This window comes from Balaenoptera acutorostrata, chromosome 2, assembly GCF_949987535.1.
Source record: "Balaenoptera acutorostrata chromosome 2, mBalAcu1.1, whole genome shotgun sequence".
Taxonomy (NCBI): Eukaryota; Metazoa; Chordata; class Mammalia; order Artiodactyla; family Balaenopteridae; genus Balaenoptera; species Balaenoptera acutorostrata.
The window spans coordinates 126,109,196-126,135,449 of record NC_080065.1 but is presented as its reverse complement, the minus strand read 5'-3'; the positions used below and the strand labels follow the sequence as shown (position 1 = coordinate 126,135,449).

Genomic DNA, 26,254 nt, shown 5'->3' with positions numbered 1-26,254 from the left:
ACTGCTGCCTGCACATGAATGACCCTGAGGTAGGCAGGATAATGGTGCCCCAGAGATTCCCACGTCCTAATTCCTGAAACCTGTGAATATGTTATGTTACATGGTAAAAAAGACTTTGCAGATGTGATTAAATTAAGGATCTTGTGTTAGAGTGATAATCCTGGATTATCTAGGTGGGCCCAATGTAATCGCAAGGGTCCTTATGAGAGAAAGAGGGAGGCAGGGGAGTCAGAGTGAAATTTGCAGATGCTATGTAGCTGGCTTTGAAGATGGAGCAAGGAGACACTGAGCCCAGAAATGAAGGTAGCCTGAGAGCTGGAAAAGATAGGGAAAAAGGTCCTCCCCTAGAGCCTCCAGAAGGAATGCAGTCCTTCCAACACACTGATTTTTTTTTTTTTTTTTGGCTGCTTTTTGGGTGAGTCTTCGTTGCTGCATGCGGGCTTTCTCTAGTTGCAGTGAGCGGGGGCTACTCTTCGTTGTGGTGTGCAGGTTTCTCATTGTGGTGGCTTCTCTTGTAGCAGAGCTCGGGCTCTAGGCACGCGGGCCTCAGCAATTGTGGCTCGCGGGCCCTAGAGTGCAGGCTCAGTAGCTGTGGCGCACGGGCTTAGTTGCGCCGTGGCATGTGGGATCTTCCTGGACCAGGGCTCGAACCCGTGTCCTCTGCATTGGCAGACGGATTCTTAACCACTGCGCCACCAGGGAAGCTCCAACATGCTGATTTTTAACCCAGTAAAACCCATTTTGGACTTCCAGTTTCCAGAACTATAAGGTAATAAATTTGTATTGTTTTAAATCACCCAGTTTGTGGTCATTCGTTATGGCAGCCCTAGAAACTAATACAGATTTTGGTATCTGGAAGTGGGGTGTTGCTGTTACAAATAAGTAAAAATGTAAAAGTAGCTTTGGAATTTGGGCAGTGGGCAGAGACTGAAGGACTTTGAGGAGCATGGAGAAATTGCCTGGATTACCTTGAAAAGACTGTTAGTAGAAATATGGATATTAACGACTCTGCCAGAGAGGACTCAGATGGAAATGAGGAACATAGTATTAGAAACTGAAGGAAAGTGGATCCTTGTTACATAGTGGCAGGAACCTACCTACATTTTAGCAGCAGTAAAACCCATTTTGTACTTCTGACCTCTAGAACTGTAAGATAATAAATCTGTATTGCTTTAAGTCACAAAGTTTGTGGAAACTGATTACAGCAGGAATGGGAAAGTACTATAGACCCCTACAGTCGGCCTGGAACTCAGACAGTGAACAGTCTTCTCCTAGTTACCCAACTATTCGCTTCACCTGGCAAGTGGGACAAAGTAACAGCAGTGTGTTATTTAAATGCATAGGGTTCAGCAGCAGGCAGACATGGGTTCAGATATTGCCTCAGCCATTGCTATTCCCTGATGAGTTCAACAAATATTTATTAAGCACCATCATGTACTAGACAGCTGCCTCGACACTGGGAATATAATAGTGAGCAAAAAACACCTACTAGATGTAAGGAAGGATGACTGTAAGGAAGTCATTTAATTCCTGTGAGCCTCAATTTTCCTAATCTAGAACATGGGAATAATAATCACTTCTCTCTTGTTTAAGGACGCAGTACATGTAAAGTCCTTATCACAGTTCTCCATAAATAACAGCTATTATACAGTCTTCCTTTCTCTTGTTCTAAAATACTATTTCTACAACCCAGGGGGGCAACAGCACAGGATTCAAAAACTTTGAAACTTCAACGACAAAGACCCTCCAACTGACACACACACCTCCCTACTAATAGGCATTAGCTGAGAGAAGGGAACTTCTGCTAACTTCTAATATTCCTTGCTCATCATCACACACAGAGCCAGCCTCACAGGCTCAAGGGCATCCACCTCAGGGCTGTTTACACATCTGGTGATGCCCTTCTCCCCCCAGAACTCTGACATGGAGCTTGGTGTGCATCTAACGTAAGTCATTTACACTGGCTGAAGCTTCTAGCTTTGTCACGGACCTTTGGGTGACACCAGGTGACTATGGAAACAGACATATGACATATGTGGGCTTGGGTAAGACAGTATCTACGACGCAGAGTCAAAGAAAATAAGAGAGGTGACTTGGGGAATGTCACCTCACTACTCAGCTTGGCCCACGATGTCACCTAGAGCAACAGCTCTGGACACGGGATTGGGCCAATGTTGGAAGTAAACCCAAGCTGGCAGGCTTTCTTGGACCATCAACAACAAACTTGTTTGTTCAGACTTTCTGTACAGGACAGGCTTTCCTTCTTTTTAAAGTTGGTTGGTTGTTTTTCACATGCAATCGCAGCTATAATCTGGAGGCTTAGGGTACTCTGCTTGGGATTCAGCAGCCCAGGGCCACGACTCTAGCAACAATAAACTTCTCATCATTCCTGTTGTCTTGTGGATCCAAATTTGGTTCCTGAAAGTTACCTTTTCTCACCCTAACCTTCTGTAGTTAACCTCTTGAGTCTGACTTCTACAAAGCTCTCCATTTCCTATTTTAATACTACGCATGTTATTTCCTTTGGTACTGCCATCCTCAGGCCTGCCTTCTCCCATCCTTCACCGAGCCCACTGCCTTGGAGTTAGACCTTTCCAGGCAGCGTACTGCCGAGGAAGCTCCCGGACTCACTGAGATGAGAGTGGAAGAGCATCCATCTCTGCTCCCTGTCCTTTCTATAACTGTGGGTAACAAGCTCCAAGCGCTGAGGCAGAGAGAGGCTCCTCTCCAACCCACAGTCTCATTTCCAGGCCTCCTGGCACTGAGCTCTCTTATGACCCTCCCCTAGAGGCCCCTGGTCTCCAGCCAGTGCTTGACCTGAATATGTTTCTCCAGGTTAGCCAATGACCTCCTCAACTGCAAAGGTGAGTGCCTCTGAGAAAAAGAACTTTTCAAGTTCTTTTGGAATCTGGACTGAGTTGCTCTGAAAATATCTGTCATTAAAGATCCTTGCTGTTGCTGGGGACCAGCTCTCGTTTCTAGTTTACTAGAATCAGTGAGGCTGAGGGCAACGCCTGCTGGAGCTGCAAATCTTAAAGGCATTACAAGTTAACACTACCCCTCTGCCCTCAACCCAGGCCATAAATAGGTCTTTCTTGTCCAAGCACCTCCCAGGGAGGCGCTCCAAGCCCACCAATTCTGTACAATCCAAGCACTCTTTCCCACAGAATGAACTGCTGACTCTCACTCGCCACTTCCGCTTCCCCACAAAGCTCTCAAACACACAGGTGGCCTGTCGTCTTTGAGCCAAGTCAGGTAGCAGAGTTGGTGACACACACAACTTCTTCCCTTCTCTCAGCTAATGCCTTCCTTGGTCCTTGAGACCCTAGGATCTCCCCAACAGAAACTTGAATTTCCCTTTCGATAAGGGGCTTAAAAATTCAGCTACAAAGGACGGTGTGTAGAGAAAGCTAGAAGGCAGTGCTATTCAGAAACTCTCCTGTCCCAAGCAACACTCAAACAAAAGAAGAATGAAGTGTATTATTTTCCTGACATATGCAAAAGTTGTTTCTCATGATGAAGTTTGCAGGGGCCAGACTGTACTGCTCCAGTGGCTCATTAGATGGACCAATGATAACCAGAGGGACTGTAATGAGTGTCCATTTCCTGACCCTGCATCAGCTGCTTCTCTGCCTCTGCGGGATTTGAAGGGAACTGCAGCCTAAGAGAATGGTTCCTGCTCCTCCTCTCTCCTCACTGCACTCTCCTCTCCAAAATGTATGCCCAGGAGCACACGTCTGAGTGCTCAAGGGATTCGCTTTTCAGGAGGCACATGATCTGTTGCGGGTCTCTGACACAGAAGAAATTCTTTTACTATGTATCACGGCCCCAACCCTGACTGTATCCTGCCCAGGGCTACCAAACCTGGAAGAATGGGTGTAGGAAAAATGAGAGAGGTGCAGGGAATACAGGGTGGAGGGAAAGAAATATCTCAGAATCTATTTATTCAACAGAAACTTTTGATTTCAGGAAAAGCAGGAATTCTTCATTCTGGTTTTTTATTTACATGACCATTAAAAATAGAGGTGCAGAGTGTTCTCCTAAGAAGGAGTTGAAGAAAGTCACGGATGGAGCCAGCAGAGACTTAAACTTCCCAGCTTCTCCTGGGTAGAGGATTCTAATTCCCCTTCTCACACCACCTCACTCCCTCCCTCCAGGCCAGGTCAGAACACGCAAGATGAGCTACATAGAGAACTCCAACAGACATGATGAGCTCCACACCCCCGGAAAGTAAAAGTGTATCTTACACAAGGACTTACTTTCCTCGGCTACTAGACACGACTAAGGCAAGCTGGCACTCCTGGGCTGTGAGATGCGAGGTGACAGTGGAGGATACTGATGGGAGGGAGCTGCTCCACCCACATAGATCGCAGATCTTATTTTTTTTTTCCTGATAAAGATATGCACACATCTCCCAGGACTATCGTTGCCATGACAACAGCAGAAGTTGAGGGTGAGCAGGTTAGTGGAACGGCATGCTTTCTAAATTCTCAAACAAGGCCTGAGGCTGCAGTCACTCATGATGTGGAAAAATTCATGTTGACGGTACTCCTATATGGATTCCCCCAAATTTAAGGATCATGGCTTCTTTCTGGGGGAGAATCAGAGATGGAGGTCTCCATGGAGTCCCTCCGTGGGGAGGTGATTTTGTCAGGGAGGTAGGAATCCCTAAGACAAGAGCATGAATCTCCCTATAAAACTAGGGCACATAAACTGTCCGTTTTCCACAGAGTAAAGAGATGCAGCAAACCAGGGCAAAAACAATCCCCCAAGGACACAAAAAGGCGCTTTTTAAAAAATCTGCTCTGCAGCTGGGCCCGTGAGCCACAATTGCTGAGCCTGCGCGTCTGGAGCCTGTGCCCCGCGACGGGAGGGGCCGCGATAGAGAAAGGCCCGCGCACCGCGATGAAGGGCGGTCCCCGCACCGCGATGAAGAGTGGCCCCCGCTTGCCGCAACTGGAGAAAGCCATCGCACGAACCGAAGACCCAACACAGCCAAAAATAAATAAATAAATAAATAAATAAATAAGAAAATCCTTTAAAAAAAAAAAAAAATCTGCTCTGTAATAAAGCCTTCCCACAGAGACTACTCAGAACAACTCAGACCTAAATTCTGAAGTTGAAGGATAGACTCATACCTTGAAAAATCATAAAAATAACTACCATTTACTAAACAGTGTTCTCCAGGCTGTGTGTTATCTCATTTAATTCTTGCCAACAACCCCGTAAGGTAGACGCTACTACTATCTCCATTTTACAGAGAAAGAAACTGGGACTCAGTAAAGTTATGTAATGGTCCCAGGAACATACAATTGCTGAGTGGCAAGCTAGAATTCAAATGAGGTTTACTCTGACCCACAGCCTAAGCTCTTGCGTATCATCTCTCTGATATGGGGAAAGGCTTCCTGCTTCCTGTAAGAATCATAAACAGATGGCTTCCCTGCATGGTTTCTGAGCCTTCAAAGGTATCAGACAATCTCAGGAATATTTACTCTCAACTCTATAACCTTAGGGTTCATCAGGATCACTTGGAGGGCTCCTTAAAACACAGATGGCCGGGCCCCGGCCCGAGAATTTCAGATTTGATAGGTATTGTCAGTGTGGCTCTGGGCACCATGCCTTGAGAACCCCTGTGTAGTCACTCTAAACTAAGCTTCTCTATACAGATGAGCCTGTTTGCAAGGCAGAAATAGAGACACAGACGTAGAAAACAAACGTATGGACACCCAGGGGGGAAATCGGGGGTGGGCTGAATTGGGAGATTGGGACTGACGTATATACACTAACTAATATGTATGAAATGGATAACTAATGAGAACCTGCTGCATGGCACAGGGAACTCTACTTCACTGTACAGTAGAAACTAACACAACATTGTAAAACAACTATACCCCCATAAAAAAAGAGACAGAGATAATGCAGGCAACAACACAGAAGAATGAAAGCCCCCCCAAAAAAATAAAAAATAAAATAAACTAAGCTTCTCTAAGGAAACCTCATGGCCTTAGTTGCCTCACCTACCTAATTAACCTTTCACACTTCAGCCCCAGATCCTCTGGGGTGTTCCTTGAAAAGCTATAATGTTATCTTTGGCAGTGCTGTGCATTTCGGAATTCCTCCACTGATGATTCTTTGGCTGAGCTCTGAGCTCTTTTGAATTCTGAGCTCTTTTGAAAATAGCGAATATCTCCCACTCCAAAATTAATTTACTATTGCCTTAGGTAAGTCCTGAGATCCCATGAAATGTAGAAAGAGGAGCCTGGAAGGACCAGTGCAAGATAGCAAAGCAGCCAGAGGCCCCGAAGCCAGACTAGCTCTCTTGAAGGCAGGGACAGTCTTTTTATAATCTCTTGGGATTCTCTCTAGGAACTGTCACAAGAGGGCACTCATTAAACCCTGTTCAGAGCTTGACACTGAGAACGTTAAAAGAGTTGTAAGCACGAATGACTGGCCCTATAACGCCCTCAGCCCCCCAACACACCCCTCCATCTGAAGGATAACTGTGTGCTGTGCACTCCCTACTCAGCTCCTTTTCTTTCCCTGTTCAGTCTCACTGAGCTGCCAAGGAAATAAGAAGCCTGTGGTCCAGGTCTGCTCACACAGAGGCAAGGCTGGAGAAAGTGGCCAACAATTGGGATTAACAGATTTAATGCCCGACTTGTTTATGCTGCAGGAAACATCACCTGGTGATGTCCCCATTGATCCCTTCAGAGCTTGGCATCTTTGCCTAGGCTTCTGTGGACTGTGAAAATGAATGAACAGTTTGGGGACAAAGCCAAAGAATTCATCAGTGGGGAAAAACAACTACAAAGAACACATGTGAGGGTGGATCGGTCACAGCAGGCCTCTCTCTATTCCCATGGCTGCCACTGTTGCAGGTGTTGGTGTGAGAAGGTGCTGGTTCCTGAGAAGGTCTCAGACACAAGTGAAAGGAGACTCAGGCGCCACTAGGAAGCCTTTTGGAAGCAACTGCACTTTCGTCATGAAACACTAAGGACAACAGAATCAGTGAAAGGCAGGCTCTACTTGGGAATGAAAGCAACCAAGTTTTCTTCCTTTTTCTCAGGCAGAACTGATAAATTCTCCTCATGCCATCTCCAGGAGGGCGGCTGGGGGTGACAGAACTGTACAGATGTCAGGATGATCCAGACAACCTTAGAGGGTCTGTATTTGGGTTCAGAAATGAGAACTACTGAATTCTGGCTAAGATGCTACCAGCTGGGCTTCCCTGGTGGCGCAGTGGTTGAGAATCTGCCTGCTAATGCAGGGGACACGGGTTCGAGCCCTGGTCTGGGAAGATCCCACATGCCACGGAGCAGCTGGGCCCGTGAGCCACAATTGCTGAGCCTGCGCGTCTGGAGCCTGTGCCCCGCGACGGGAGGGGCCGCGATAGAGAAAGGCCCGCGCACCGCGATGAAGAGCGGTCCCCGCACCGCGATGAAGAGTGGCCCCCGCTTGCCACAACTGGAGAAAGCCCTCGCACGAACCGAAGACCCAACACAGTCAAAAATAAATAAATAAATAAATAAAATCAAGTAAAAACTTTAAAAAAAAAAAAAAAAAGATGCTACCAGCTAAGGCCACAACACAGACTGCATGAAACAAAAGTATCCCAGAAAAAAAGGAATAAAAAGATTAGATATTTGGGACTTCCCTGGTGGTCCGGTGGTTAAGAATCCACCTTCCAATGCAGGGGACGCAGGTTTGATCCCTGGTTGGGGAACTAAGATCCCACATGCTGCGGGGCAACTGAGCCCGCACACCGTAACTACTGAGCCCGCACACCACAACTATTGAGCCCATGCACTCTAGAGCCCACACGCCACAACTAGAGAGCCCGCAAGCTGCAACTACTGAGACTGCATGCTCTGGAGCCCGTGTGCCACAACTAGAGAGAAGCTTGTGTGCCACAATGAAGAGCCCGCACACCGCAACGAAAAATTCCACACGCCGCAACTAAGACCTGATGCAGCCAAATAAATAATTAAAAAAAAAAAGATTAGACATTTATTAATACTACATGTCAAGCACTATATTCAGCTCTTTCTTCTTTAGTTATCATGGCAACTAGATAAGATAGGTGTTATAATTATACCCAATTTACAGATGGGGTAATTAAGAAAACATGAATTTAAGCAATTTGCTTATGCTCACCCAGCAAGTAAGTTTGAAATTGGAATTCAATTCAGATCTGACTCTAAACCATAATCTTCATCTTTATGCCATATTCCCTCCAAACATTGCAGAGCATATTTTGAGTCCTAAAACTCTGAAGTACCAAAAGGACAGAGCAGAACACAGAGGAGCATCTCTCTAATGTCCTATCACTGGTGCAGAGGTATGCTGAAAAGTATGGTTAGGTCACCCATAGAGTAATTGGAAGATATAAGCTCTGTCCAGCTCAGTCCATGAAAACTGTGACTCATGACTCAACAGCCAGGCATAGTACTGGAGAGAAGGGATTATACAAGAGGAGTTAGGACATTTGGGAAGTGGAGCCATGGCAACTCCTTCCCTCTCTTCTGTCAAGAAGATGGGTTCCTCCCTCCTACACTGTTGGTGGGAATGTAATTTGGTGCAGCCACTATGGAAAATAGCATGGTGGTTCCTCAAAAAAACTAAAAATACAGTCGCCATATGATCCAGCAATCCCGCTCCTGGGCATATATCCGAACAAAACTATAATTCAAAAAGATACATGCACCCCTATGTTCATAGCAGCACTGTTTACAATAGCCAAGACATGGAAGCAACCTAAATGCCCATTGACAGATGAATGGATAAAGAAGATGTGGTAAATATATACAATGGAATATTACCCAGCCATAATAATGCCACTTGCAGCAACATGGATGAACCTAGAAATTACCATACTAAGTGAAGTAAGTCAGAAAGAGAAAGACAAATATCATATGATATCACTTATGTGTGGAATCTAAAATGCAACACAAATGAACTCATCCATGAAACAGATATAGACTCACAGACAAAGAGAACAGACCTGTGGTTGCCAAGGGGGGAGTGGGAGTTGGGGAGGGAAGGATTGGATGTTTGGGATTAGCAGATACAAACTATTATATAGAGAATGGATACACAACAAGGTCCTACTGTGTAGCACAGGGAACTATATTCAATGTCCCGTGATAAACCATAATGGAAAAGGATATAAAAAAGAATGGGTGTATATATGTATATATATACACACATATATCTGAATCACTTTGCTGTACAGCAAAAACTAACACAACATTGTAAATCAATTATACTTCAATAAAATAAGTATTTTTTAAAAGATGTGTTCTTAACATTCTTTTGAATTTGAAGGACAGTCCTGGGCCAGATGCAGATAAAAATAATCAGTAAACAGTTCCTACTTCCCACTGGCCTAGGAATATACACCAACCAGCATCACTGATGAAAGGGAGAATGTATTCAAAGTTAGTTCTGGGCTCATCAGCCTGACCTACAAAGTCTCTATGAGAACAAGAAAAAACCCTGAAATGGAGGCAGGGTAGGAGGGCATGATTTCATGGGGCTGCTTGGATTGAGCAGTTCTCACCTTTCAGATGCCTCCCATCCTGCAGCACTTGGTAGTCTAAAACCACTTCCTCCGCCATCGCTTCTTCACACCATCACTGGCATTAGGGTTGCAGATTTGTCAATGAACTATTTTATGTTTTTCCCCTTCCCATCTGGCAATATTAGCTCTCTAATGAATTGCTTTAACTTGGGCATTTGTTTTTTTTTAACAAATGTGACTTTTAGTTGAATTATACAACATTCATAAATAGCAAATGCTGGCTGATTAGAATCAACGAAAACCCTTAGAGCTGCCAGTGAAAATGGGCCCTTAGCTGCACATGTTACTTGCATAGCCTAATCATTTGAAAGGCACCAGCTTATTTTTGGAAAGAACTTTTTACACATACGCTTATGTAATCTGTTATGTATGTATATATGTATGCATTTGGATTTGGGTGGATTCTTGCAAGCCAGCCATGCTATGAATATAAGAGCTAGATACACTTGGATTTGGAACTAGACACACTTGGGTTTGAATCCTACCTCTGCCACTTACAAACTATGTGAACTTGGGTATGTTTCTTAATCTCTCTGTGTCTCTAGCTCCTCACATGTAAAATAGAGATAATAAATCCCTTGCAAGATTGTCTCAAGGAATAAATGAGATCACACAAGGCACAGTGTCTGGGTACATTGTGGCTCAATAATTAGTAACTATTACCATCATCGTCATGTTCTATTAATAGAGGATTATGATAGACAACATTTGCAGTCTCTATAATCCTTCCTTTCTGATAACTGCCACAGGGATGGGCCTCCAAAGCCATATTTGTATTATATGACACTGCTTCAGTGATTGGGCAAGAATAAGAAAAATAAGGAAATATGAGTTTAGGCAATTTTTTTATGTTCACCCAGCCATTGGGTTCTTGATTTAATCTGGTGGATCCTCTTTCCTGAAAGTTTGGATTAGGAATCAGTTCCCATTGGTCCTCTGAACTAAGAAACTGCAAGACCGGTCATGTTTGGCAACGTGCATGTCAAGGCAATAAAAGTCAGTCTGCAGAATGATGTACATGTCAGGGAAGGAGGAGGCCTGATGGTGACTTGAAGTCAACCAGAGTGGTGCCCTGGTTCTGACAACTTTTCCACTTCCATGAGGAACTCCATTTCATCGATCTATCTGTTAATCAATCTATCAGTCTCCCTTTTGCTTACTACTTTGAGTGGATTTCCATCATCTTTAACCAAAAGATCTTTGCTAACAGTGTCATCTCTGTGCATGAGGCCACCAGATCTTGCCTGTTGTAGTTCGGACAGCCAAAGCATTTGAAATGTACCCAGTTATTTCAGAAAATAACTTTACACACACACACACACACACACACACACACACACACACACCCTTATGTTATTGTTTTCAACTGCTGAAGTACATTAAGTAGAAAATCAAAATACTCCTGCATAATCATGTATGCAAGGAAGTCACACATGTAAGAAAAAGAAGTAAGAATAAAAAGAGAGCCACTGACATTCCTGGTCTTACAAAAACAGGTCATCTCATGGCTTTCCAGAACCCAAGCAAGAAGGGAGAGACCCTGGGTCTTTACCTGGTGTCGCACTGGATACTGTTGGCCACTGCTGATCAGGCCCTCCTGGACCAGCTCGTAGAATGCCAGCCTCTTCCAGGTGCACAGAGCTGAGTAAACACATAGACCCAAATAATAGTTAGACCATAAATGCCTTTCCAGCTCTCCTTCCACCCTCAGAAAGCGCTTACATCTCTGGAGGCAGGGCTGCAGCTAACACTTTTTACTCATGCTTGAACTGAAGCAATTACCACTGAGCAGTCAGCTTGCATCAACTGCAAAAGCATTGCTGACTTACTGCCTGCTACACCATGCAGGCGATAAACATGCTTTATCTTTATAGCAATTTTGGTTTTCAGTAATGCTGTGTGGTGTTCATTAAATCTAACAGGAAGCCCATCAGAGGGCTAATGCCATTTTATCGTCTTAATGCCAAAGCAGATGAGGAGAGCTTGTTCTCAAAAGCCCCAAGCCTCTTTTGCTAGTTCTCTTATTTCTGGGTTCTTATAGGAAAGAGGAAAGCACGAACATTATTTGCTGGTAACTGTAGTATTATTCCAGTTTGGCCCAATTAATTCTTAACTTTATTTTCTGTTTTACTCTTTCTGTATCTTTTCCTCATAGGTAACCCACCCTACATTTCCTGGGACTAGAGGAAGTTTATCACCACCACTCATGGATCCCAGTTCAGAAGAGATTAATTCAGCATAAAATATTGCAGAGAGTGAGACATGAACTGGGAGATCCTTAGAGGCAAGTAGAGATAGAACGTAAATTGTTCAAGGGCAGAGAGAACATCATATTCTTTATGTATGTGTAATGTTAGCAGATATGAGACCCTCAATATTTTCTGGATGAAGAAAGTAACAAATGGGACCCTAAGAGTAAATATCACCCAAGAAAACCCTCACCAAAATAAGAGGACTCTTTGAAATTAGGCATTGGTTCATCTCGGAAGTTAAGTTACTAAAGTAAAACTTAGAGTACTACTGCCTGAAGGGGTCATGTGACTCAACAGAGCAGGCAAACTTGAAATATTGTGGGGGAAGGTCATCTCTAAGTTCAATATTCTCTTACTCTTTTTTTTTTTTTTGGCCGTGCCAGGAGGCTTATGGGATCTTAGTTCCTGGACCAGGGATTGAACCCACACCCTCGTCAGTGAAAGCACAGAGTCCTAACCACTGGACTGCCAGGGAATTCCCAATATCCTCTTACTCTTTGACTTCAAACAACATATCTAGTGGAAATTCACTCATTAAGCTCTGCCTTACTGCTGTTCTTCCCTTCATCTACACCCTAGAATCTTCTCTTTTTTCCAAATATTAATATCCTTCGGGTGTTGGTGGATTCTACCAGCAAATTGTATGGGTTCAATTAGACTCACTCTGAAGATGGAACTACCCTAGGAACCAGCTCAGCTCAAAGCAGAATTTTCAAAGGAACAGGCACATGATATCTGAGGCTAGAAAGGCCAAGAAGCCAAGCGTATGTGTGAAAAAGATGAGTGTTGTTTAAGTTCACAACTTTAACATATGTTCCATGTACTACACTGTGAGGAATAAATAACATTTAGTTTTAATTTTTATTTCATTTCTTATCCTACTTGAATCTCATAATATCTTAATTGAAACCTGAATAGAAACACATGTGGCTTTTTTTTTCATTTGAAAATGGAATAAGGAACTGATATAGTTTAGTATTTTATTTTAATATAGTTTTTTTTTAAAGATAAGCCTTTACTCTTCTTTTTTTTTTTTTTTTTTTAGAAATTCACGTTCTTTTTATTTATTTATTTATTTATTTATTTATTTATGACTGTTGAGTCTTCGTTTCTGTGCGAGGGCTTTCTGTAGTTGCGGCAAGTGGGGACCACTCTTCATCGCGGTGCGCGGGCCTCTCACCATCGCGGCCTCTCTTGTTGTGGAGCACAGGCTCCAGACGCGCAGGCTCAGTAATTGTGGCTCACGGGCCCAGTTGCTCCGTGGCATGTGGGATCTTCCCAGACCAGGGCTCGAACCCGTGTCCTCTGCATTGGCAGGCAGATTCTCAACCACTGCGCCGCCAGGGAAGCCCTTAATATAGTTTTAAAGGTGCATCTTATAGCTTTGGTACTTTTCAAGTAAAGCGCTAATTCAACTGGGACAAAAGAAGTTGGTATTGTAAACCATATTTTTTCCTATCATATAGTCCACCACAATAGCTCAGATGCAGGCAAAAGCATAAGCTGGTTTCTAACAAATAGAAAGAATCTTTCTGAAACCTAGTATTCTGGCATCTGCATAAGTGTTTCTGGCCTAAAGTTATGACCAGATTCCAATGTGATGTCTCACCAAGCCAACTACTGATCTTCAGTTTTCACTGATTGCTTCTCGTTTAGAAAGGGCACCCATTATAATGATTTCTGCTCAATTTGTAATGTAATGTTTGGGAATATGTTGATTTATTTTAATTTAATGTGTTTTTGACGGGCTAAAACTAATTTTTCATTAACTCAATACATACTCTGTAAGCTCTCTCTTTAGAAATTGATCAAGGTTTGGTGACGATCTACTCAAGAGTTGCCCAGATATTTTGAGGGGCTTAAGTCTGGAGTTTATTTCTTCTTTAAAACTAAGTTATTTTGGTGGTAGTAAACACTAGTTGCTTGGCTCTCTTCATTTGGTTTCCCAAAGACACTCACAAATAATGAATCTTTTATTTGGCCCTGTGGCATGAATACTAGATCAGGTCTGGGAATAATGGTAGTTAATCAATTACTGTCAAAGAGACAAAGTAGAGAAGGCAAAATTATATTTAATCTGAGTTTTAAAGTAATGTTATTACTCTAGGTTAATTTAAAAGTAAGCTAGATTTGGTCTCGAGATATTCAATAAAGGCCCTTCACATGGCTCATCCTCTGAAGAGCTCTTGCCACTGAGGGCAGGCAATAAGACAGCAACAAGATGGAAAAGATAAGGAGACTCTAATAGGGGTGAACATGAACAACAATTATTGTGGTTAACAGGATATAACAGTCAATGTGTGATGGAAAACCAAGGTAGACAACAAGTGCATATATATTACACAATGTACTCAAGTCTGAAAGCATCAGTATTCATTATAATTTTAAGGGAAGGACAGAAAGTACAGATGGGGAAGGGATGAAAGAAGTTGAAGCTACTTCCTTATAGAAATTTTAATGAGAGAAAGTAAACAGTCGCCTGTATCTGTGATTTTACAGGAGATTCTTATTTGCCGGCACTTGATAAGCGTTTGGCGCTGACCGCTTCCAATGTTTCAAGGAATAGACACGGAGACATATAAACAACTGCATTCCCCTGGCAAAGTATCTAAGCTTCTCAGTTTTGACAGCTGCTTCCGGCCTATGAAGACAGTTTATCTGAGTCATACAGTTGCAGTAACTTCTGAGTGAAATGAGGAGGGAAAGCCATACCTGTGCATTCCTGCTCTCAGGGAGGCAGAGTAACGCCAGTCAGGGTTGGGTTGTCGGGGCTGCAAAATCACAAAGGGAGTTTTTGTTAATATGGCAAAAACGATGATCTCCTAGTGACGACGTTCACCGATGAGTTGTTTCTTAAATATTTCCATGTAGCTATTAAAAGTATGGAGGAAGCCACTTCATATGCACCTCTAAGATGATATTCACATATATATAGCACTTCAGGAGAAAATTAAATTAGCTCATCAGGGTCCTTGCACAGATGAAATACCATGGAAAACTGGATTTAATGATGCTGTGAGGACCGGCTTTGGCTTTGCCTTGCTCAAAACAGGTCTATGTATTAAGATACACACTACTACATATGAAATAGGTAAACAAGGGCTTACTATATAGCACAAAGGAACTCTATTCAATATCTTGTAACAACCTATTATGGAAAAGAATCTGAAAAAGAATATATATAACTGAATCTCTGTACCCCTGAAACCAACACAATATTGTAAATCAACTATACTTCAATTAAAAAACAAAACAAAACAGGTCTATGTTCCTAAAGCAGCAATAGTGGAAGGGCAGTCTACTCTGAAACAGGAAAAGCTTTCATTGTTTTTGCCCTCAAATGCCCCGTTAAGGGAACATCCCCAGTTTGGTATTCTAGCTATAACAGGGCCCACAGCTACACAAATTCTGCTGTTCTGGCTGGACTGCAGAGCACTGCAATCTGCTGCTGACTTTGCAGACTGCAGCATGTTTGACTCTGGGCGGATGTGCCCAGTCATAATGCCAGCAACTGATAACAGCCTCTTCTGCTGATTGAAGAGGAATACAAGGGAGAGGAAAACAAACCACGGTGGGGTTTGACCTTGTTGTGCTGCATAATCCTTTTCATAAAATTGTACTTGTTTCCTGCTCCTCTGAGGGCTTTGCCTTCTTATTCAATTACTGTTTGCTAAGCTCCGTTTAACAGGGAGCAGCTGAAACCTAAGAAGAACCTGACTCACTCTGCACCACCTATGTGTTGGAAAGATGAATTGCCCTGTGTCTTCAAACTGTCAATTCAAAGTGGAGGGGACACTGAGGAAAATGTGGGCACCTAAAGACTGCTCTGGAAGTTATGTGCTGAGTAGAAGCTACTCAGGAGTCACTGGGAACAAAATCAATCACCATCACTATCTTGTTATCAATTAGTAAAAATGTTATTATGAAAAACCCATGACAGATGTTCCTCTCGAAGTGTTTTCATGGGCAGAGATTAAAGTGGTGCTGTCACTGAATATTGAGGCCTATTTGAATGGAAAGATGAAGAGATGGAGGTTGTATTCTGCATTTTCCTCTGGACTATAATTATATTTGGTAGACACAAGGCCACAGTAATGCCAATAAACTATTTCAAAATGTCAAGTTTGTTCCTGTCATTCTTATAGTTCATTCAAGGGATGCACAGTATTTTGTAAACATACTTCTTCACAAGATCCAGAGAAGAAGTGATCAGCATCTCAACTTCCAGACAGACTTTGGGATGGTTAGATGATATTCAACAACTTAGCCAAGTCAAGGCCCAGAAAAAGCTACAACTCTAGGATTCTTTACCTCAAATGTCCCCATACACTAACTGCCCTCTACGGTCCCTTCCATTCTGTTGGCAAGATACAAGCTGCTTCCTCCTTGGTTCTCAAATTCACAAAATGCTATTGATGTTCCTCATAAAGTACCATAAAACTATCTACAGATGAAATGAAGGGGCTCCCATTTTCTATCAGGGGTAGTAGAGGGAGCAAAAGAGAAAATATTTGCAAACCATTTGGTAAACCTGAAAATATGACTGAAATACTTTTTATTAATCGTATCATCACCAGCTTTCCCCTGACCATCAGCAGCACTGGTGTCAGCTTGGTAGCTGTAAGAACCCTCCTTCAAGAAAGACTCTGACATCTGTTGAGCAAACGCTGCCAATTTTTCTAAGACTGGGTAACATCCATGATGAAAATTGCTGCAACTTGATCTGGTGAATGAAATCACCAACTTTATTTTGCGGAAAGGCGCAGTTCTAGCAGGACTGACCAGGAAACTCAGTCCATTACATAATCTCACTTCCTCAACGACACGTAATTTGTCATGCTGCTATTTTCTATAATAGTCCCTCAGCAACAAGATGCTTCTGAGATTTATTTGCCAAAATCATAGTTGTGAGACATCTTACAGCAGTGAGATCAGGCGGGGAAAAGGTAAGGAAGAAAGTAATTAAGTAGCCACACAATACTAGGCAAAGGAATAAGCACTTTATACATATTACTGCATTTATCCCAACACCTTTATTAGACCATAAACTTTATGAAAGGGATTATATCTTTGTTTATAATACATACTGATATTCTCAAATATTCATAATACATAGCTATAGCCTCAGAAGCTAGCAGGGTTCAGGTATTTGATAGGTTTTTTAAAGGCTTTTGAATAAATCAACTACCATGCAAGGGCAACACTATCGTACTTAAATTACAAAAATTAGAAATGTGGAACTTTAGAGAGATTAAATTACCTGCCTGATAGGTAGGTTTGGCTGATAGTCATCTTTAGGTACCCCTAACGCAAAAGTCTGTGTTTTAAATAAATTTGCGTGGAATGACAGATATGTATTTTTCTCTTTTTTACTTCTGACTTTCCCAGATTGATTTATTTTAAAATGATACAAAATTAAATGTAATAAAATGTACATGGGTTTCATGTGAACTTGGAAAAATTCATTAAACTTGGAAAAAATTGAAGCTGAGAGGTTGACTGCTGATATACCTAATATAATGAGACATATGTTTAGTTCTCTAGTACTTGGATGGTACATCCCTGGGCTTTGCTTAATTTCTATTGGTGAAAAGCCCAGTATGTTCTGTTGTTTCAAAGCGTAGCCCTTCAGTAGAATAAGTCATGAAATTCCAGATGTGGAAAAACTGAATTAGGTAGTCCACGTGGGTGATGTAGTATTATTGAAGAACAAGAATCCATTTGTTTCTATCAAAATTATAGCTAAGACTTGATTTATTCTGTAATGGTATTATTTATACTATGGAATATTTGAGCTACAAAAGGGTGAATCACCTCTTCCAAGACAGATTTGAAATAAAATAGGTTTAAAATACCCTATGCCATTCATAACACCATAGGACTACTCAGTGAAGTAATATGCTATCTTCTTATCATGGAAATCCATGAAGCTATCAATAAATGGTCCTCTGAGAAACAAGACTACATGTAGCATCTCCTTTTCCTTCCTAGTAGGAATCTATTAAAGATGTATCCACTGCAAATTTTTCAGTGATATTTTGTGAACACTGATATAAATTATGATAGGCAAAATCCTAAAATGGCCTCCAAGATCCCTACACCCTACTGTAAATGCCCTGTATAATCTCCAAGACTGAATATGATGGGTCTTACTCCATGATTAAGTTATATTATACGGCACAGCTGGCTTTGAAAAAGGGAGATTATCTGGGTGGGAATGACCTAATTATACGAGTCTTTTAAATCTGGGTCTAGAGATCAGAGACAGAAATCAGAGAGATCTGAAGCATGAGAGGAATTCTGTGTGAGAAAATATTCTCCACTGTTAAAATATTGGTAAGGACCTGAGAGCAACTTCTAGGAGCTGAGAGTGACCTCCAGCCAACAGTAAGTAAGAAAACGGGGAGCTCAGTCCTCATGGAACTGGATTCTGCCAACAACTTGAATGAACTTGAAAGCAGATTCTTCCCCAGAGCCTCCAAGAGAGAACTCAGCCTGTCCAACATGTTGATTTCAGCCTTGTGAAAACCTGAGCAGAGAACCCAGTCACAGTGTGCAGGTAATAAATGAGTGTTGTTTTTACACACTAATTTGTGGTTATTTGTTACAAAGCAATAGAAAATGAACACATAAACTGTTGGTCATGAAGGCAAAAAGGAATCTAACATCTAAAATAATCATTGTTATGTTACATATTAGTCTTCTAGTAAATCAAAATGAAAAGATGATAAATATGAGAAGTCTAGGTGAATACTTACTTCTAAAAACAGTCATTTATAATCCTAATCCACAGAGCAGGAAAATAAAATACACATCACTTTAAAACATACCTAATGGGTTCTAGTACAACAGAAAATGCTAGGTTTGCTTAATTCTGGATGCACAGCCTGCTAGTGCAGCAGTTACTCTCTCACCCACAGTTTTACTTCCCTGGAGCCCAGAGTTCTGACCCTGCAAGGCCAGAAAGGAACTGATGTTGCTTATGTGCCAAGGGACTAACATTTTTCTTCGATTTTTGCAATGTTGGAGATTTCTCTGCATTTGTCGAGTTCAAATCCTCGAAAGACAAAAACTTGTATAATTTTTAGGCTAGCAGATTTAAAACACTGCTAAGGAATTCTCTTGACCTTTGATTTTTGAAATCATGCTTTTATAGTACTCAAAATATTATCACACGAATAAGCCAAATTTATATTCATACTGTAATATGCCCAGGAACATGGAGCCAGGTGAAATTTACAAAACTCATATTCAAAGACACATGTAAATCCCCATTCAATTCAGCTAAACCTCTGGGCTTGGTGATGGTAATTTTTCATCAAACGTTTGCAAACAGACATCATCCTGACCTCTCACTGAGAGCAAAAATTGGTGGCCAACCAAGGCAAGTATCCAGAACCAACTCTGCTATTCTGTCAAGCAAACAGCATGCCAGTAGACAATTTGTAATATGCCAGGCTGTGTCCCTGCAGAGTGTTCTGAGTTAGACCAGATGCCCATGTGCAGGCTCAGTCCTGGGTCAGACCAAAGGGTAGGCCAATGACATTCAAGCTACAATAAACAGATTTCTTCATCAGTCAGGATATGTGCAAGATAAAGAGACAGAGAGGAGCTCAGCCATAATTCCATCTGGCTCAGCAGATCTGTAGAAAAGGGGAGGAAGGGGGTAATTTGAAGAAATTAACGTATTCTCAGACCAAATAAAATAAACCTTTTCTCAGAAGAACAGTCTTATAACCAATACAGAAATGGCAAAACAAAACAGCCCCACCCATTCAAAAGTGACCATCAGAGGATGGAAGTTCAGATACAATTTCTTTGCCTATTCTGACCACTGTGCAGTCTTTATAAATTCACCTCGATGGCACTTTACACTAAGTGTAAGTTCTGATCCAGGACAGAGTCAGTCACCAGTTAGAAAAGTCAGTCCTGCAAGAAATAAATTAGGTGCCACTGAAAGAAGGGTTCACCCTTCGAAGTTACCACAACTGGAATTAGAGTGAATATGTACGCACAGTGGCAAAAATAACTGAAGATTTGGTGACTACAACTTGCTTTAAAATAAGTGAAAGTGAATGTAAACTTAACTCATTTCTGCTACTCTTTTGTGATTTCCACATCTTGTGCCAACTGGTCCCACTGAGGCGCAGTTGGACAAATCTGCCCAGAGCACTCAAAGTGACTCATCAGCAGTCACAGGACCACAGATGCACAGAATCCACCTTAAGGTTTGGTTCCTTTTCTTGGAGATTCTGAAGAGGGTGCCAACCACATTGAACACCAGCTTTTCAGAGCTCTCCAAAGAGAAATTCTGCCCCACTGCTAAACAGTTACTTCAGAAACCTCACTGCACAAGTGGCTCATGAAATAAACTCACTGGGGGTAAAATCTACCAAAAGATTAGCCTGATGTTAAATACTGATATTTAATAAGCAACAAGAGAGAAATTAGAGAGAGAACAAAGATAAAAGATCTGAACAGGTTTTGCCAACGGTAAAACAAATAAAAATATCCTAGCTTGGTGGTAACATTTTTACTCACTGATCCTCCCATTGGTGACCTACTTCTATGCAAAGAATTCCTCTTTTTCCAGAGCAGTTAACTGACACTACTAGGTGAATCAGTGGTAGCCTGAATGCCTGAGGATCCCATATCAAAAGGAATATAAACATTGGGATTTCTATCTACTCATACTGTTTCAAAAAGCACAGTCTTTGGAGTCAGACAGATATGACTTAAAATACCACTAGGAGAGTGACTGTGTGTGTTACTTAACCTCTCTGAGCTTGTTTCCTCATGTGCTAGATGTTGATAAATATTTGTTTAATGTATGACTTACAGGTAATGAAACCATACATATATTGCAGTACAGAATATTTTTGTATAGTAGGGTGGTCAGTGAGCGCAAATTCCCTTACTCATCCTTTCCGATCCCCATCTAATTTTAATGTAGGCACATGGAATCAGTTGCACCCCAGGACTCTCCTGCCATCTGCAGTGACTGGGTGGGGAAGAAAGAAAGCCTAACATGAGAATTTAACAGGTTGATCTAGCAGTGATGACTTTCAGAGTTGAGTGATTTTTGTCCCCATTTTGCCATGCTATGACAACGTGACTCACTCTCTACCCATAACCGCAATAATTCCAGGAGCTATAGATCTTAGGGCTCTCTTCACTGGATTTCCAAAAATGTCTGGCAAAAATTTGCCTTTATTAAAATCATGTACTCTCCTGGCAAAATCCCACAAAAGCAAGCACTTTTCTGACATAATTTTCTCCCTAAATGAAAGGTTTGTGAACCAAAGCACATATTAACACACAGGTCAGTATAAGACAGAAATAGTTCACGTATCAAATTGCCCCAAGCTTTGAGTCAGGAGAGAGAGGGTGAGAGTGTCACTCCCCTGCGCTTCCAGCTCACAGCTGGTTGCAAAGCTTGCCTGGCCTGCTCTCTGCGCCTCTTTACCACCTGCAGCCACCCCAGGCCCAAAAGGACTTCACAGTAATTTGTTCAGCAAATGTCTACAGCATCCTTATTTAAAATTAAGCCTTTCTACATGCTGCCAAAAGCTATGATCTAAAGAATTCTGGAGGCTCTTTGATTCCCCCCCCACCCATTCTTCTTAATCTGCAATCTGCCTCCCGTGACTGCTCAGCATTGACTAACATCAGGCTCTTCTGATAAATCTACCTACAATGTACATGGAAATTCTCTCAATCCATCTCTCTTCTTTTCTGTGCTTATGCATTAATTTCCTGAAGATGAGCATGAATTTAGAATGTGAAACTATGGACATTAATAAAAAGACAACAATATGTCAATGAAAACACATCACAAAAATATAGGAGGGACAAATATTATTAACTCATTTTGTAGGACCTCTGAAAGTCCTAGCTACAAAGTAGTTCTTTGGGAAGAAACAATTCATCACTTTTTATGGGACAAAATTTTGGCTTCTGAAATCCAAGTTTAAAGTATCACAAAGCAGAATTCTATTATTTCCAGCATGCATATGGAGACAAACACACTACACAAACACATGCACTGTCCAACAATTTATATACATCCTTCATATACTGAGCAAACTGGCCTTACACCTACTTAAAACCAGTGTATCTACTAACACCTGTCTCCCTGTCTCTCATGTACAGTAAGCCATCCACTTTCCAAGGCTTTTGTAGCTAGATCCAGAAATTGAATGTGTGCTTTGGAACACGTTGAAGTACCATTTAAAGTACTATCATTTAACTTAAAGACATGAGGGGCTTGAAGAGGCTGCTTCACATCTCATCAAAACCCTAGGAATTCTCAAGAGGAAATCAGAAGATTACATTTACATTAAATGCAGGGAAATCCTCTTACAAGGAGTTCACACAAGGCCAAAAAAGATAACTAGCGGCAGAATTCTTTCTCCCCAACCCCAGCTTGTCCTGGTCTTCACCATACCCCCACACCCCTAATCCACTCATTCTACCATCTCCCTGGCCCAACGAGACAAATTGGTTCTTGGATGCCTGCCGTACCATCATTCATCTCCTCCGATAGCCCCAACAGAATAGTTACCACAGCAAACAGCCAAATCAAACTTTGTCTTCAGGGTGAGGTCCACATTCTATGGCTTTATCACCTCTGACATGACTTTCCAGCAGATCTCATCACATTAGTTCAATGCAATTACCAGAAATATTAACTGGATACTTTTCATTGTAGATAGTCCATGGTATAAACAGGGACAGCAGACAGAGATGACCACCACAGCCCCGAGAGGTTTCAGAACTTTTGAAAAACAACACTCCTGTAGGATTTCAAAAGGGAACCTTCCCTGTAGATGATACAGCACAGGCCATTTCTCCCTGAATCTCATAATGTTACCCTCTATAGCATCATCTTATTCTCAGGCCTATTCTACAGCTCTATCTACAGAGCTGTGCTTTAACACCACATACTTAAGACAAATCCTCATTTCTCAAACAATTTTATGGTCAAGGTTTCATATATCTGAAAAGAAAATGGAAAGTAAAACAATTCTCTAGTCCTATTTTTCTAGAGAGGAAACATAGCAGATTATAATCCAATCACAGGTAATACACACACACACACACACACACACACACACACACACACACACAGAGTTTACCAGATAACCCTTGTCATTGTTAATAACTCGAGAAAGCCAACTACATGATACTGCGAGGGGGCGGGGGGAATGTGAAAAATGCATGACTTTGTGAAAGACCCCTTGACTACTATCTCACCTCATTTTGAGGAACAGCTTCGTTTTTTAGAATAATCAGGTTCCCAGCACTCTGCCCACTTTGGCCTGTGAGGTGCCTGCTGTCACCTGCTGCTGCTTGGGCTCCCCCAGGTCCCAGTCCTGTCTGCGCCCCTGTGTTGTAAAACATGAAAGTGTCACTCCCTGAGCCTGCTGTCAGACAGGCCTTGTAGCAGTAGGTCTTGGTGAGGGAGCCGTTCCCTCGCACTTCAATGAAGTGAGGCTGCACTTTGAGGCCGTGTGGTATCCTGGCATCAATATTGTTGTTGGCCTGTTTGTAGAGTTCTGCAGGGCACCTCTCCCTCACTCCACAGAAGCCTCCACAGCACGCAGTGCCATAAGCAGTGTAGCGGTAGCACTTGATGATGCTCAAAACAATGATTGCCAAAAGAAATATAAAAGACACTGTGCTTAATGCTATGATTAGATAAAGTGTAATTTCAGAGTATGTCCGAGGACTTCTCACATGTCTCTGAGTGTCAGGGAGGATTCTGGAAACCCTATCCACCACAGCTACTGTAATGGCCACAGAGGCTGACAGCGATGGCTCTCCATTGTCTCGGACCACCACGGTCAGGTTGAAAGTGGTTCCACTCTCATCTCCCATCTTCCTGGTAGTCCTAATTTCTCCTGTATGTAGCTCTACTTTAAAGAGGTCCAGGTCAGAAATCTGGGCCAGATGGTAAAAGAGCCAAGCATTCTGCCCAGAGTCTGAGTCCATGGCTATGACTTTAGTGACCAGGTAGCCAGCAGGGGCAGTTCGAGGCACCATTTCAATGGCTGCTGACGAATTGGTTGAGGTAGGATATAGGATGTGAGGGGCATGGTCATTCACGTCCACTACATACACGTTGGTGGTCACAGTGCTGCTCAGTGGTGGGCTCCCCTTGTCCCGGGCCTCCACAGTCACAAAGAACTCCCGAAACTTCTCATAATCAAAGGAGTTGACAGCATAAAGGCTGCCACTGGCACTGTTAATGGAGACATAGGAGGTAACTGGCAGCCCTTGAATCTCCCTCTCCAGGAGGGAGTAGGTCACCTCCGAATTCTCCTTTTCATCTGGGTCTGTGGCTTGCACAGTGCAGAGCAACACCCCTGGCAAATTGTTCTCCTCGATGTAAATGGAGTAGGAGTCCTTCAGGAAGCTGGGCGGATTGTCATTGATGTCAGAGACCTCAACCTGCAGTGTCCGCTGAGATGTGAGCTGTGGTACTCCCCCATCAGTGGCCGTCACTGTGATGTTGTAGGCAGCCGCCTGCTCCCTGTCCAGGGGGCCACTCACCACCAGTGTGTAGGAGTTTCCAAAGCCATTCAGTCGGAAAGGCAGTGTGGCCTCCAGGCCCAGGCTCACTTTCCGGTTGGGACCTGAGTCTTGGTCATTGACACTGAGAAGGGCCACAACGGTGTTGGGGGCAGCATCTTCAGGCACTGGGCTGTACAGGTCCGTGAGCACCACCTCTGGTGCGTTATCATTCACGTCCACGATGTCCACCAGCACCTTGCAGTGACCCACCATGGGCACTGGACCCCGGTCTGTTGCCTGCACATAGATCTGGTAGGAAGAGGCCTCCTCATAATCCAGCTCTCCACTTACCCGCACTTCCCCCGTGCTGGCGTCGATGCTGAAGAGCTGCCTCTCCCGGTCCGACGTGTAGCTGCTCAAGGAGTACGTGAGCTCGCCATTGGAGCCCTCATCCGGGTCCGAGGCATTCAGCTTCACCACCAATGTGCCTGGGGGCGCGTCCTCCCGAAGCTGGACGCGGTAAGTGGACTGGTCGAAGGCGGGAGAATTGTCGTTAGTGTCCAGGACAAGCACAGAGATCTGCGCGGTGCCCGAGCGGGCAGGGCTGCCCCCGTCCACAGCTGTGAGAACCAGGTGGTGCAAGACTGCCTGCTCGCGGTCTAGGCCCTTACGCAGCACCAGCTCCAGCACCTTACTGTTCTCCTGCAGGGGTTTCAGGTCCAGCTCGAAGTGCTCGCTGGGGCTGAGCTCGTAGGTCTGCACCGAGTTGGTGCCCACGTCGGGGTCCTGCGCGCTCTCTATGTGAAAGCGCGCTCCAGGTGCCACCGATTCGCTTACCTGAAGCTGGTAGTCGGGCCGCGGGAAGCGCGGCGAGTTGTCGTTGATGTCCAGTACCTCCACCTCCACGGCACTCACCGCCACGGGGCTGTGCGCCAGCACTTCCAGGCTGAGCAGGCAGCGAGGCCGCTGCTCACACAGCGCCTCCCGGTCAATGCGCTCGTTGACGAAGAGAGCTCCACTGGTCAGGTCCAGCTCCAGGTAGCGCGGGCTGGGCGCACCCAGGTGGTTGATACGCAGGCAGCCCGGCCCCAAGCGCCGCAGCTCCAGCCCCAGCGCGCGAGCCACGTTGCCCACAAGCGCGCCAGGTGTCTGCTCCTCCGGCACCGAGTATCGCAGCTGGGAGGCCGCTGGGCCCGGCAGCAGCAGTAGCAGCAGGAAAAGCAGCAGCAGCCAGGACATGGGCGTCTGGAGTCGGGGATGCTCTGTTGCCCCAGGTCTGGTGCCCGCCAGCTCCATAGCCACCGGCCGCGGCGGAGGCAGCCGGGCAGGGCCGGAGGCAGCAGCTTCCCCAGCCGTGCTCCACGCCGGGGCCGCGCCTCCGCCTCCGCTCGTGCCGCCCTGCGCCCGCTCCCCCACGCCTCACGAGCTAGCAAACGCCGGGGCCGCTCCCCTCGTGGACCCTCCGGAGGGCTCCTGGCCCCGCCGCCCGCTCTGACTCCCCATATCCCAGCTCCTCCGCTCGCCTCGGAGTCGCTCAGCCCGGCTTCGTTTCCTGCCGCTGCCGCCGCCGCCGCCGCCGCCGCCGCCGCCGCCGCTGGTCCAGGGGGAGGGAAGAGGAAGCAGAAGAGGAGGGGGAGGAATGCTCAGCAAGTCCGGCTCCGATTCCGCACCGAGGTGGCGGACGGCGACCCGGACTGCCCAGTCGCTCCAGCCACTCCAGCCCCAGCTCCTTCGCCCCGGACCGGCCGGATCCCAGCAGACCCCGGGAACACGGCCACTCCCTTTTTCCCTGCCCCCACTGTCCTGTTCAGCCGGTCTCCACGGTCCCTCGGCTGCTGATCTGGTCTTGTAAGGAGATTATTCTAGGAAAAGCAGTTAAGTCTCTAGGACTTGGGCTTTCAGCTCC

General features: G+C 44.1%; 3 protein-coding genes across 10 annotated transcripts in view; all 3 read right to left on the bottom strand.

Moving 5' to 3' along the window:
- LOC103008617 (protocadherin alpha-C2) overlaps positions 1-26,254 on the bottom strand; it is a 155,138-nt gene that overhangs the window by 18,766 nt on the left and 110,118 nt on the right. For 7 of the 8 annotated variants that reach the window (XM_057541362.1, XM_057541356.1, XM_057541357.1 and 4 more), the window contains 2 exons: positions 14,545-14,603; positions 11,133-11,221 (listed from right to left, as the gene is read on the bottom strand). In XM_057541362.1, the coding sequence (XP_057397345.1) occupies positions 11,133-11,221; positions 14,545-14,603 (148 nt within the window). Of the gene's footprint in view, positions 1-11,132; positions 11,222-14,544; positions 14,604-23,088; positions 26,055-26,254 lie in introns of those variants that run through there. The other variant, XM_057541358.1, reaches the window with a different exon arrangement.
- LOC130707330 (protocadherin alpha-13-like) overlaps positions 14,547-26,254 on the bottom strand; it is a 62,501-nt gene continuing 50,793 nt past the window's right edge. The window contains 1 exon segment of the mRNA XM_057541369.1: positions 14,547-14,603. The gene's annotated coding sequence lies outside the window, so the exon portion shown is untranslated.
- The window catches only part of LOC103005898 (protocadherin alpha-2), a 128,555-nt gene continuing 116,858 nt past the window's right edge, over positions 14,558-26,254 (bottom strand). Inside the window, 1 exon segment of the mRNA XM_007194112.3 lies at positions 14,558-14,603. The gene's annotated coding sequence lies outside the window, so the exon portion shown is untranslated.